General features: G+C 44.3%; 1 protein-coding gene across 1 annotated transcript in view; it reads right to left on the bottom strand.

The window, feature by feature from the left end:
- Window positions 1-12,728, bottom strand: part of LOC110496224 (H-2 class I histocompatibility antigen, Q9 alpha chain) — a 35,523-nt gene extending 22,795 nt beyond the window's left edge. The window contains exons 1-2 of the mRNA XM_036952781.1: window positions 12,567-12,728; window positions 8,202-8,468 (exon numbers count right to left, since the gene is read on the bottom strand). Coding sequence (XP_036808676.1) covers window positions 8,202-8,468; window positions 12,567-12,624 — 325 coding nt within the window. The 5' untranslated portion in view covers window positions 12,625-12,728. The remainder of the gene's footprint in view (window positions 1-8,201; window positions 8,469-12,566) is intronic.
- Window positions 12,729-14,293: the final 1,565 nt, after the last annotated feature.

Here is a 14,293-nt window from a genome sequence, read left to right as displayed (position 1 = left end):
TGGGCCGGCTTACATGGCACCAGCCTTGTGCACAGTCCCCCCGGTTCGTCTGCATAGCCCAGTGCGGGCTATTCCACCTCGCCGCACTGGCAGGGCGACCGGGACCATTCAACCGGGTAAGGTTGGTCAGGCTCGGTGCTCAAGAGCTCCAGTGCGCCTGCACGGTCCGGTCTATCCGTCACCACCTCCACACCCCAGCCCTCCGGTGGCAGCTCCCCGCACCAGGCTTCCTGTGCGTGTCCTCGGCCCAGTACCACCAGTGCCAACACCACGCATCAGGCCTACAGTGCGCCTCGCCTCTCCAGCGCTGCCGGAGTCTCCCGCCTCTCCGGCGCTACCAGAGCCTTCCTCCTCTCCAGCGCAGCCGGAGTCACACGTCTGCCCAGCGCCGCCTGAGCCGCCCGTCTGCCCAGCCGCCCGTCTGCCCAGCCGCCCGTCTGCCCAGCGCTACCCGTCTGCCCAGCGCCGCCAGTGCCGCCCGTCTGCCCAGCGCCGCCCGTCTGCCAGGAGCCGCCAGTCTGCCAGGAGCCGCCAGTCTGCCAGGGGCCGCCAGTCAGCCAGGGGCCGCCAGTCAGCCAGGGGCCGCCAGTGCCGCCAGTCAGCCAGGGGCCGCCAGTGCCGCCAGTCAGCCAGGGGCCGCTAGAGCCCCTCTGTCCCGAGCAGCCGCCCCTCTGTCCAGAGCAGCCGCCCCTCTGTCCAGAGCAGCCGCCCCTCTGTCCCGAGCAGCCGCCCCTCTGTCCCGAGCAGCCGCCCCTCTGTCCCGAGCAGCCGCCCCTCTGTCCCGAGCTGCTGCCCCTCTGTCCATTGAGAAGGGTCGCCGTGGTTAGGAGGCCACGGAAGCGGACAATAAGTCAGACTAAGACTATGGTGAAGTGGGGGCCACGTCCAGCACCAGAGCCGCCACCGCGGACAGACGCCCACCCAGACCCTACCCTATAGGTTAAGGTTTTGCGGCCGGAGTCCGCACCTTTGGGGGGGGGGGGGGGGGGGGGGGGGGCGGGTACTGTCACGTTCTGACCTTTATTTCCTTTATTTTGTATTTATTTAGTATGGTCAGGGTGTGAGTTGGGGTGGGCAGTCTGTTTGTTTTTCTATGTTTTGGGTTATTTCTATGTTTCGGCCTAGTATGGTTCTCAATCAGAGGCAGGTGTCATTAGTTGTCTCTGATTGAGAATCATACTTAGGTAGCCTGGGTTTCACTGTGTGTTTGTGGGTGATTGTCCTTGTTCCTGTGTTACTTTGCACCAGTATTAGGCTGTTTCGGTTTTCGTGTTACGTTTATTGTTTTTGTATTTGATTCATGTTTACTTTGTTTCATTAAACGTGGATCGCAATAGCCACGCCGCATTTTGGTCTGACTGTCCTTCCCATACAGAAAACCGTGACAGTGATGATGTCGTCACACCTTCACCACGGACACAGAGAGTGTTGATGAGGAGACTCAGAGAGTGTGGATCTATTCTACACCAGCTGAAGTTGGCTTGGTTCTATCTAATGTGTTGAAGATGCACGTCGTGTTCAGTACAGTAGTGTTATTCTAACTAATGGATGTTGTTTAAGACTGTAGTTTTCAGTGAGGTGTGTCAATGAATAAAACCCTGTTGATAAATGAAGACTGTCCTCTAGTGATGATGTCAGAGATAAATAGAGGAAGTGAGAGGATCCTCTGTTCAGTCAGGAACAACAGGAGAGAAAGATGGAGAGACTCATGAGGAAGATGATCTCTCAATAACGTGAGTCTACTGGAGCAATACAGTGTGTGTGTGTGTGTGTGATCCCCAGATCCTGAGTGTGTGGGTGGGTGTGTGTGAGTGTGTAGAGTAGGGCAGCCCCCTGACAAAACAAAATCTTGGTCGACCGAGAGTCGTCTGTTCTTTGTCAAAACGTGTATTTTTTTATATATAGACTGTTTGATGAAATACTGAAGACAAACAAATGACTCAGGAGGACTACGCTGTGTTAAAAATTACAGCGAGTGCCTGTGAGTGGCGCACGTTGTCGCTCTCTCCTCCCTGCTGCAGCGAACAGGCACCACAGCACAGCAAGCGTTTATCGCCGCTGTCCGCGCTGAAGCTTCACAATTACAGCCGTGTAGTTTCTAACTTGTTTCTCGGACTGGGAGAAGTTGAAACCGAAATCCCTAATTTGTTTAGGAAAAACATTCCCTATTCCCTCAACCCTCGCTCTCTTTACGTGACGCGTGTACGCATCGCATGCCCGTGACCAATAGGGCCGGATCTATAGCTTTTCATAATCACATCAACACACTGGTTAGAACAAACACCCAACACCGCAACACAACTAAAAGGATGCGGAGGATGGAAAAAAAAGAAACTGGAAACGGGGGAATGTTTACTGGTTGCTCAGGAGGGAAACGGGAAGTCAGATGTGTGGAAACTACTGGAGATCACATAAAAGGAGGGTCTAGGAGAAAACACTGTGTGACGGGTGACAAACAGGTGCTGTTACATTACAATATCATGTTTTCTGACCATGTGGAACAGTGTAAACAACACTAAATAACTGATAAGTGTACCAGAGAGTCTGTTCCAATGAATAAAACAGAAAATATATATAAAGCCTTTATTACAGCTGTAGGAGTCGTTTTGTCCTGTTTATGTGTCGTGTGTATGTTGTCTGTCAAGGGCTATTTTAACCTGTTTTGTACAATAGAGGGGACTATATGTTGGGGTCATGGGTCACTGGTCACATGTGTATAGCTAGGACAGGTGACCAGGAAGGGTTAGTACAGGAGAGAGTAGACGACATACAGTTGTTACCGTATCACAGACACAGCTGATAGAAGCATATCTCTGCACCTTTTCTACAGGAACATGTTTTAGAGCTACTTATATTAGATATGAGCAATAAATAGGAACTTCACCCTAAAAGAGTAACGTTTGGGAAAGCTGATTCTCGTGGACGCGTTGTGTACAGCTCTCTCCTGTGTCAGAGGCTGATCATAGGGAATCGCCACTACAACAGTAAGAACTTAACTCTCGTTGTAAACTGGACTAATGGATCTTTGCATGCAGCACGTCAGATTATTGGAATCACTCCTGCTGTGCCTACGACAACCAACAAGGGTCGTGGCAAACATTTCCCGGAGAAACGAGAAGAATCCAGGAGCCAAAATCCTCCGCGCCGTCGCTCACCAAAAGGACGTTGGTACGTGCGCTTCACTCTTGTGCCGCGCGGTGCGAGTTGAACCCTGTTTTGTCAATTGTAGCGTTGTGGAATAGGAAGTGGAGCCAGTGTTTCATAGGGAAATGCTATCCGATATGTCAACGCTTCATTTCTGAACATTAGAACAGAGTATTGGGCTCTGTATTATCTTAACACTGAACGTTGCATAAACATTCTGCTGAATGGGCTGCGTGAGATGAAGACGGACTGTAAAGGACGTGGAGAACAACGTTCTCTCCCAGAACAACTGCTCTGAGAAGATGTTTACTGAAGATATCCGCAGAACATTTAAGATATTGACAGATGTATAATGAAAAAAAGACTCAAAATTGTGGGCTGTGTGAAACAGGGGCCGTCTGACTATGTACAGCAGGGTCGTATTGGGGCCGGCGTGGAGTTGCTGATTGGCAGCGATGCTCCACGGGCCATTGCCCCCGCTGATGACGACAGTGGTGGAGATGGACCCCACACCGCTGGGACCCGATTGGTGTGGGTCTCCGGCGGTCCCTTAGGAGAAGGTGGTGACAACCCGGGAAAGATTGGCTGCCCTGCTGTTACTGCCCACCCCATCTACATGAGACACGCAGGAACGACACGCTCCGTGCTACAGGATGCTGCCTTGGACGACTTCAGAGCTGTACTTGTTAGAGGCTGAGATGGGGCTAAGAGACTACAGAGCTGACCTTGTTAGAGGCTGAGATGGGGCTAAGAGACTACAGAGCTGACCTTGTTAGAGGCTGAGATGGGGCTAAGAGACTACAGAGCTGACCTTGTTATAGGCTGAGATGGGGCTAAGAGACTACAGAGCTGACCTTGTTAGAGGCTGAGATGGGGCTAAGAGACTACAGAGCTGACCTTGTTATAGGCTGAGATGGGGCTAAGAGACTACAGAGCTGACCTTGTTATAGGCTGAGATGGGGCTAAGAGACTACAGAGCTGTACTTGTTATAGGCTGAGATGGGGCTAAGAGACTACAGAGCTGACCTTGTTATAGGCTGAGATGGGGCTAAGTGACTACAGAGCTGACCTTGTTATAGGCTGAGATGGGGCTAAGCGACTACAGAGCTGACCTTGTTATAGGCTGAGATGGGGCTAAGAGACTACAGAGCTGACCTTGTTATAGGCTGAGATGGGGCTAAGAGACTACAGAGCTGACCTTGTTATAGGCTGAGATGGGGCTAAGAGACTACAGAGCTGTACTTGTTATAGGCTGAGATGGGGCTAAGAGACTACAGAGCTGTACTTGTTATAGGCTGAGATGGGGCTAAGAGACTACAGAGCTGTACTTGTTAGAGGCTGAGATGGGGCTAAGAGACTACAGAGCTGTACTTGTTATAGGCTGAGATGGGGCTAAGAGACTACAGAGCTGACCTTGTTATAGGCTGAGATGGGGCTAAGAGACTACAGAGCTGACCTTGTTATAGGCTGAGATGGGGCTAAGAGACTACAGAGCTGTACTTGTTATAGGCTGAGATGGGGCTAAGAGACTACAGAGCTGTACTTGTTATAGGCTGAGATGGGGCTAAGAGACTACAGAGCTGTACTTGTTAGAGGCTGAGATGGGGCTAAGAGACTACAGAGCTGTACTTGTTATAGGCTGAGATGGGGCTAAGAGACTACAGAGCTGACCTTGTTATAGGCTGAGATGGGGCTAAGAGACTACAGAGCTGTACTTGTTATAGGTTGAGATGGGGCTAAGAGACTACAGAGCTGTACTTGTTAGAGGCTGAGATGGGGCTAAGATACTACAGAGCTGTACTTGTTATAGGCTGAGATGGGGCTAAGAGACTACAGAGCTGACCTTGTTATAGGCTGAGATGGGGCTAAGATACTACAGAGCTGACCTTGTTATAGGCTGAGATGGGGCTAAGCGACTACAGAGCTGACCTTGTTATAGGCTGAGATGGGGCTAAGCGACTACAGAGCTGACCTTGTTATAGGCTGAGATGGGGCTATAGGCTGAGATGGGGCTAAGCGACTACAGAGCTGACCTTGTTATAGGCTGAGATGGGGCTAAGTGACTACAGAGCTGACCTTGTTATAGGCTGAGATGGGGCTAAGTGACTACAGAGCTGACCTTGTTATAGGCTGAGATGGGGCTAAGTGACTACAGAGCTGACCTTGTTATAGGCTGAGATGGGGCTAAGAGACTACAGAGCTGACCTTGTTATAGGCTGAGATGGGGCTAAGCGACTAGAGCTGTACTTGTTATAGGCTGAGATGGGGCTAAGTGCTAGCAACCTCTGGTCCTGCAGATCATCCCTCCATGAAGACACAAACACAAACATTGTTGGCTCCTTTTTTTGCATTTGTATAATTGTTTCTTGCTTAAGTCAGAGAACATTAAGGAGCCGTTTTGTCCTGTTTATGTGTTGTGTGTATGTTGTCTGTCAAGGGTTATTTTAACCTGTTTTGGACACTAGAGGGGACTGACTATATGTTGGGGTCATGGGTCACTGGTCACGTGTTTGTGTGTGTATATAGCTAGGACAAGTGACCAGGAAGGGTACAGGAGAGAAAATAGGACATACAGTTGTGACTATCACAGACACAGCTGATAGAAGCATCTCTCTGCACCTTTTCTACAGGAACATGTATTAGAGCTACTTATATTGATATGCGCAATAAATGGGAACTTTACCCTAAAAGAGTAACATTTGGGAAGCTGATTCTTGTGGATGTGTTTTGTACAGCTCTCTCCTGTGTCAGGGCCTGTTCATAGGGAATCAACACAATAGCAAAGACCAAAAACAGCTGCATGCATTCATGGATTGCGGTTTATTTATTGTAATTCAACGCATGAATGACTGGTCTGTGTGATGACATGAATGACTGGTCTGTGTGATGACATGAATGACTGGTCTGTGTGATGACATGAATGACTGGTCTGTGTGATGACATGAACGAATGATTGATCGATTGATACAGTAGTCTATATATTGAAATACTGGCCAGTAAGTAAGTTACGGTATTAACAGGACGCGCTCTTAGGCCTCCAGCTCAATGCTGGTTATACAGGGCTACTACTCTACGAAGCCTACTAATGATAACTTCATTACTTATTATTATAATGATGATCACAATAATAACTTTGATAATAACAGTGAGAAGGAGATCAAGATAAAGGAGGGTATAGGCGTGAGAGCTGCGTGCATATTGTGTGACAAAACAGATGCTGTTAGATTACAATATCATTTTTCTGCCCGTTTTAAACAGAGTAAACAACACTAAATCAACTATAAGTAATACCAGTCTTTTCTAACGAAAAAAAAAATAGTAATGCCTTTATTACAGCGTAGCAAATATTAAAAACATCCGCATTTGTGAAACCGTTTTATCCGACATGTTGCAGTTGCACGACGCTTGGAATCAGTAGGCTATTAAACACTCAACCAGGCAACACAAGCAGGATCTGTCTTATTTCTGGAGATATATATGGATGATTTACAAAGCCAGGAACGTTTAACAGTTGGGCTGTTGATTACAGACCTAATTAAGTTGAGTTTCCTCTCTCCTCACCTTTCTTTCACAATTAAGGCAAGGGCTGTTTCCTCGTCTCCTCACTTCTATGCTGCCTCCGCCACATTGTTCTCAACACCAATACGCTGGTTAACTTAGCTATTATGCACTTAGCAACATATAGGGAAAGGCGCCAATTCAATGGCGCATTGTAGATCATCTTTAAGAACCGCGGACAGCGACAACTACCAACGTGGGTGAAAGCGCATTTGATATAAAATAATATCATTTTTATTAGTGTTGCACCGTTATTCTTATATAATAGAAACAGATCCAATTTCAGTAGCATGTCTTTGAAGGACGGTGCCATCGTCACCTTAATGGATTAGTCTACTGAGACAGGAGCCAATCAGATAGGTGGCGTGTGCACCGTGCAAAAAAACTAACAATTTGCAACTGTTCCACTAAAGAAATCTCAGTCGACCAACAGCCTAGCGACCAAACAATCAACCAGTTGACTAAATGGGGTCAGCCCTAGTAGAGTTACTTCCTGTGAGAGGCCTGATCAGCTCCAGCAGCAGAGTCCACAGGGAGTCACTGGGAGCTTTGGCCCATTAGAGCAGAGAAGACTAAACACACATCACCACTATCATCATCACTATCACCATCATCATCACTATCACCATCATCATCACCATGTTCTGCTCCTCTGCTTCTCTCTACTGTCCCATCAGATCAGAGAGTCACTCAGGGAGGCTGAGGAGACTACAGCTCTACAGTCCCATCAGATCAGAGAGACACTCAGGGAGGCTGAGGAGACTACAGCTCTACAGTCCCATCAGATCAGAGAGACACTCAGGGAGGCTGAGGAGACTACAGCTATACTGTGGGGGACACCGACTGGGAGCACACAGCTGGGTAGTGTGGATAACACACACACACACACACACACACACACACAGTACATACACAGCATGAAGCCCCACAGATCAGACTAGAGGGACTCGCTGAAGTAATGACTGACAAATTAAACCTACACAAGTATCTCAAAGAGAAATCACATTGAGATCTGACATTCACCAACCTGCCACTCAGGTGATTGGAGAGTGACCTTACCAATGCCATACAAGCATAAAGATGGCATGCTTATAGTTCGATGCCATTTACAGTAGTGGTATGGTCATTGTCCTCTGTACCTCACACACTTAAAACAGTACACAGTAGTAATAAAATGAATGCTGTGCTGGTGTCCAGGAGAAAGAATTGGGACCATACATACAGTAAACATAAACAGAGAAACAAAGGAGACCATGCTAGATGCTTTGAAATACTGATATCAGCAAATGATGCTGTGTGGTAAGTGTGTGGAGAAAACAGAAACAGGACGGGAGGAGCGGATCTGTACATCCCTGATATTCTAGATCTGTAACTTTAGCGATCACTTCTCTAATCCTGTGTAATTCTTGTCTCCTAGAATAAGGAAGTGCCCGTTTTGATAGTTTATAAGCACAAACACAAGCGCAACTGATCAGATGAAGTAAAGATGAAGGATTTACCTCCACTTTGGTTAAAACGCTGCTTTACAATATCGATGCTGGCTTTGTAAGTCTGCTGGGTACCCTTGAGAATCCCTGTCTGACTCTCCCAGTACTGTGGCAGTGTTTCTGCTGCCTTGTTCATCCAGTCCTGTCTGGGCACCATTCTTTGGCTGTTGCTGTCATAGTGAACCATCTGAACACCATCCACCATCCCCACAACCACGAACTCTGGGAAGTTGGGAACTTCAGAAGATGCGGTGTAGAAATACTTCAGGGAGTGAGTCACTAGAGGAAAGAAAGACAATGTTAATGTTGAATTCTGAACAGACAATCATTTTTCAAAGCCATATACGCAAAACTGAGGTTGACATTTTCTCTATATTCACGATTTTAGTGTCCTCCACACTACTGTTAAATAAACTGGTTGTTTATTACATATTACTTTGAACACTTTTACTTTTTTACCAAAATAGGTGTTTTTGTTATACTGCAGGATGACATTTTTAAAAGGAAAGTTGCTAAGACACCATGTAACACCAAGATATTACACGTGCTGTGTATCAGACAACAACGTTTTATCAAGATAATTATCTGGAATCAGTGTCTGATATATAGATGGAGACACTGAACATTAAGAAAAGTATTCTGAAATGGAACAATGTGACATTCACAGCAGATATTTCTGTGGATTCATTACCTGTGATATACTCAAGTGAAAGCACGGTATCCCTTCCAAATGTACAGTATGTGTGTTCATGTTCGGAACGAACGTGTCAGACTTACACTGATAATAACTCAGGCCCAAGACCACTATCACTGTAAGACTAATAGATAAGATGGCACTACTTTTTAGCACCTTTACATTCAACCTTATACTGTATTCATCCCCTGATAGGAACTACCAAGTGATCTATACTATTTGATTCAGTGCAGACTCAGCTAAATGTAATACGGCATCACAATAGACTTCTATGATAGACTATTAGCGGATTATATTTAATTAAAGGGAGAAAACTGCAAAAACACATTAACATTTTCTTGATTTTTGTAGTCCAGGGGAAATACCTATCAGTGGTCACAGTACTGTGGGGTGACACTGACATCATATTCAGAGAGGAAGGTAAATGGTCAATTCTGTTTCTCAAAGCTGGCAGAATTGACTGTTTAGCCTCTTTCTGATTATGTCAGTAGCACCCCACTGTTGTCACTGAGCAAGCTATAGGACGATGTGATTAAGACTTTTAAACAGGTTAACACTCGCAAGGTGTCCTGTGTGATTTTAAGTATGTTCTCTCTCTAATTCTCTCTTTCTTTCTTTCTTTCTCTCTCTCTCTCTCTCTCTCGGAGGACCATGCCTCAGGACTACCTGGCCTGATGACTTTGCTGTCCCCAGTCCACCTGGCCGTGCTGCTGCTCCAGTTTCAACTGTTTTGTCTTTGGCTATGGAACCCTGACCTGTTCACCGGACGTGCTACCTTGTCCCAGACCTGCTGTTTCAACTCTCTAGAGACAGCAGGATGGTAGAGATACTCTCAATGATCGGCTATGAAAAGCCAACTGACATTTACTCCTGTTGCACCCTCGACAACCACTGTGATTATTATTATTTGACCCTGCTGGTCATCTATGAACATTTGAACATCTTGGCCATGTTCTGTTATAATCTTCACCCGGAAGAGGACTGGCCACCCCTCATAGCCTGGTTCCTCTCTAGGTTTCTTCCTAGGTTCTGGCCTTTCTAGAGAGTTTTTCCTAGCCACCGTAGTTCTACACCTGCATTGCTTGATGTTTGCGGTTTTAGGCTGGGTTTCTGTACAGCACATTGTGACATCAGCTGATGTAAGAAGGGCTATATAAATACATTTGATTGTTTGATTGAAGACTGCTGGGCCAGACGGAATACCAGGGCACATTCTCAGAGCATGCGCAGACTAACTGGCAAGGGTCTTCGCAGACATTTTCAACTTCTCCTTGTCCCAGTCTGTAATCCCAACATGTTTCAAGCTGACCACCATTATCCCTGTTCTCCAGAAACTCCAAGGAACCTTAAATTACTATCGTCCCGTGTCTCAGTACATCACAGGGGCCAAACTCCCTGCCATCCAGGACCTCTATATCAGGCGATGTCAGTGGATGGCCCGAAAAGACTTCAGCCACCTAAGCCATAGAATGTTCTCTCCGCTACAGACCAGCAAGCAGTACAGGATCATCGGTTCTCTGACCAACAGGCTCCGAGAGAGCTTCAAATCCTTACCCGGACTATCTGCATTGACCCTATCTTGCACTGACTCTATGCACACTCACAAGTCTCTACCCACCCACACACGCTCACACAAACCAACACACACGCACATACATTACTTATGCACACACATAACACACAGACATACTGACGCCACACACACACACACACACACACACACACACACACACACACACACACACACACACACACACACACACACACACACACACACACACACACACACACACACACACACACACAGCCATCAAATAAATATATATATTTCTTTCAAATAACTTGCATATATTCAAATAGTTTTCTGATAGGTATTCAAAATACTATCAAATTAGTTTTTTTTCCCTGAGACATGTATCTGAATATCTATGAAAATAGTTGACTTTTAGTTGAAACTATATAAAGTATAGTTGACAACCTTGAGTATTTTAAAAGTTTTCAAATAAACTACAAAATAAAACAATTTTCTGCCCAGGTCTGACCAATTACATTTTACTAGGCAAGTCAGTTAAGAACAAATTCTTATTTACAACGATGTCCTAGGAACAGTGGGTTAACTGTCTTGTTCAAGAAAATAATGAAATATTTTTACTGTCTCAGCTCAGGGATTTGAGCCACCAACCTTAGGGCTCATGGCCCATAGCTCTAACCACTTGTCTACCTGCCAACACACAACCACCCACTTTCATGTTCATCATATATGCCAACGCTACTATTTAAATATAAATATATATATATTTTATCTATCCTGATGCCTAGTCACGTTACCCTGCCTATATGTACATATCTACCTCAACTACCTCGTACCTCTCTCTGTACATCGACATGGTACTGGTACTCCCTGGTACTCATTCTTGTGTATTTCATTCCTCTTGTGTTTTATTTAAAATGTTCATATCTAACTTGTATTATTATTTTAATCTAACTCTGCATCGTTGGGAAAGGGCTCTTAATAAGCATTTCACGCTAAAGTCGACAACTGTTGAATTCGGCGCATGTGACAAATTTGATTTGAGAGGCAAAGGGACGCTTGCTTCTGTAAGAGACAGCAGAGTAACTTTATTTCTGGTATTATACTGCCACCTTGAGGATGTTACTGCAAAATAACATACCAAACTTATTTTCCTTGCAGGCCAAATTGATGTACTTTCATAATATCCTACATCTTCACCTTCATCACAAAAATATTGGAACTGAAACTGAACATACTGTAACTTAAAAATATAGTAAACATTCCCGGGCCGTGATTGCACCCCTCATACGCTTATTACATTCAGGTGAACACTTTATCTAGTACCAACCCACTATCATCTGGTCAGTTAGGTGAGGGAACAATCATATCAAGGTATTACTTGGCAGGACAGGGGGAGTCACGTAACTTAATGGACATCAAATCTTCAGGTTTTTCCATTCCCATAAATTCAACACTATTCAACATAGAAGCTCGAGTGGCGCAGCGGCATAAGGCACTGCATCTCAGTGCAAGTAGTGGTCACTACAGAGCATGGTTCGAACCCCGCTTGTATCACAATTGGCCGGAGAACAATTATCCCAGCTTCCTTAGGGGAGGGTTTTGCCGGGGTATGTCGTCATTTTAAATATGAGTTTTGTTCTTGACTAACTTGACTAACTTTTAAATAAAAGGTTCAAAAAAATAATCAATTTTGGTGGAAGCCCCAAAAGTGATTTTGAATATCCAAAACTCCTACAGATCTACATTTTATTTTATTTATAATTACCATATTGCATAAATCCATCAATCATATTTTTTTGTATCGGAATAAAGAACGTAGACTTAGGCTGTAGTATGTATCTGCATCCAGTACGAATGAAGTTAGAATGAAGGTAGTTTTGCAAGCTAACTAACGTTAGTTAGCGCAATGACTATCTGTAGCCATAGACTTCCACTCATTGCGCTAACTAACGCTAGTTAGCAACGTCCTTCAAACTGCATGCAAACATAAAAATGATATCTACGAGTTCATCTGGCTCTGAGGAAATATATACAAGACTTCATTGCTAAAATCCAGTATAATTAATGTCAGCATAACGATAGGCCTTAAATAAATTACCTACATAAACGAAATATATTTATGTAAAATCTAAAATAACTTTATACTGACCAGCAGATGCTGTATGAAGAAGGCCTATTCCCAGCACCAGCAAGATAATACCCTTCATGTTGACGAAGTATGTTATCTCCAATAGGTATTATATTCAGATTCTCTCTAACTGCGTTACCCACTTCAGTAGTATGGAACGACTGTGGTGACGTTTTTTTTCGCATCAATTTATAGTGCGCTTGAATGTCGTTTTTTGAGCCAATGATAATTTAGCCAGCTCAAGCATCAATAGAATCCGGTCGGAACTGAGCAGCAAAGGTTCACTTACGAAACTGAAAGTAAGTTGTGTGTTGTCAGTAAACCATTCAGCCAAAAATAGTGCTCTCATTAGGGCTGGGGGTCTATATATTTTTACGATTAACTTTGATGGTTTACTGCAACTCAAGATAATGTACACTACCGGTCAAAAGTTTAGAACGCCTACTCATTCAAGGCTTTTTCTTTATTTTTACTAGTTTTTACATTGTAGAATAATAGTGAAGACATCAACACTATGAAATAAGACATATGGAATCATGTAGTAACCAAACAAGTGTTAAACAAATCAAAAATATATTTTATAATTGAGGTTCTTCAAAGTAGCCACCCTTTGCATTGATGACAGCTTTGCACATTCTTGGCATTCTCTCAACCATCTTCATGAGGTTGTCACCTGGAATGCATTTCAATTAACAGGTGTGCCTTGTTAAAAGTTAATTTGTGGAATTTCTTACCTTCTTAATGTGTTTAAGCCAACCAGTTGTGTTGTGGCAAGGTGTGTGTGTGTGTGTGTGGTGGGGGGGGGGGGGGGGGGGGGGGGGGGGGGGGCAAGTCCATATTATGGCAACAGCTCAAATAAGCTAAGAAATGACAGTCCATCATTACTTTAAGACATTGAAGGTCAGTCAATAATGAACATTTAAAGAGCTTTGAAAGTTTCTTCAAGTGCAGTCGCAACAACCATCAAGTGCTATGATGAAACTGTCTCTTATGAGGACCGCCACAGGAAAGGAAGACCCAGAGTTACCTCTGCTGCAGAGGACAAGTTCATTAGAGTTACCAGTCTCAGAAATTGCAGCCCAAATAAATGCTCCACAGAGTTCAAGTAACAGGCACATTTCAACATCAACTGTTCAGAGGAGACAGTGTGAATCAGGCCTTCATGGTTGAATTGCTGCAAGGAAACCACTACTTAAGGACACCAATAAGAAGAAGAGACTTGCTTCGGCCAAGAAACACGAGCAAAAAATATCACAAAAACTATAAATAAGCTCTCCACAATGAATTTCTATAGAAAACTTGTAAAAATAAACAAGATCCTGCAACCATGGAGAGGTAAATGCCTGTTTAATTATGGAAAAATTGTCCTGATTAACTCCATATGTCAGTTTACTCACTTACTTATGGCGCTGCCTACTCCTGATGATTTGTTTTTCAAATCATATGAGCAAAAAATATTTTGCTTTATCTGGGACGCTAAACCAGACAAAATAAAACGAGCCTATCTATATGATGAATATGAATTGGGTGGGTTGAGATTATTAAATATAAAAGCACTAAACCTCTCTCTAAAAGCTTCACTCATTCAAAAGTTTTTATTTGAACCCTAAATGGTTCTCAAGTAGATTACTAAGAAAAGCTCATCCATTGTTTTATGCCATATCTCATTTTCGATTAATTGAAAATGATACTTTTTTCAAAATATCTCTATTTTTCAAACAAGCATTTCAGAGCTGGCTACAATTTAC

The sequence above is a fragment of the Oncorhynchus mykiss genome, chromosome 18 (genome assembly GCF_013265735.2).
Source record: "Oncorhynchus mykiss isolate Arlee chromosome 18, USDA_OmykA_1.1, whole genome shotgun sequence".
Classification (NCBI taxonomy): domain Eukaryota; kingdom Metazoa; phylum Chordata; class Actinopteri; order Salmoniformes; family Salmonidae; genus Oncorhynchus; species Oncorhynchus mykiss.
Note: the sequence above shows the minus strand (reverse complement) of the source record. Positions and strands in the feature narration are given on the sequence as shown.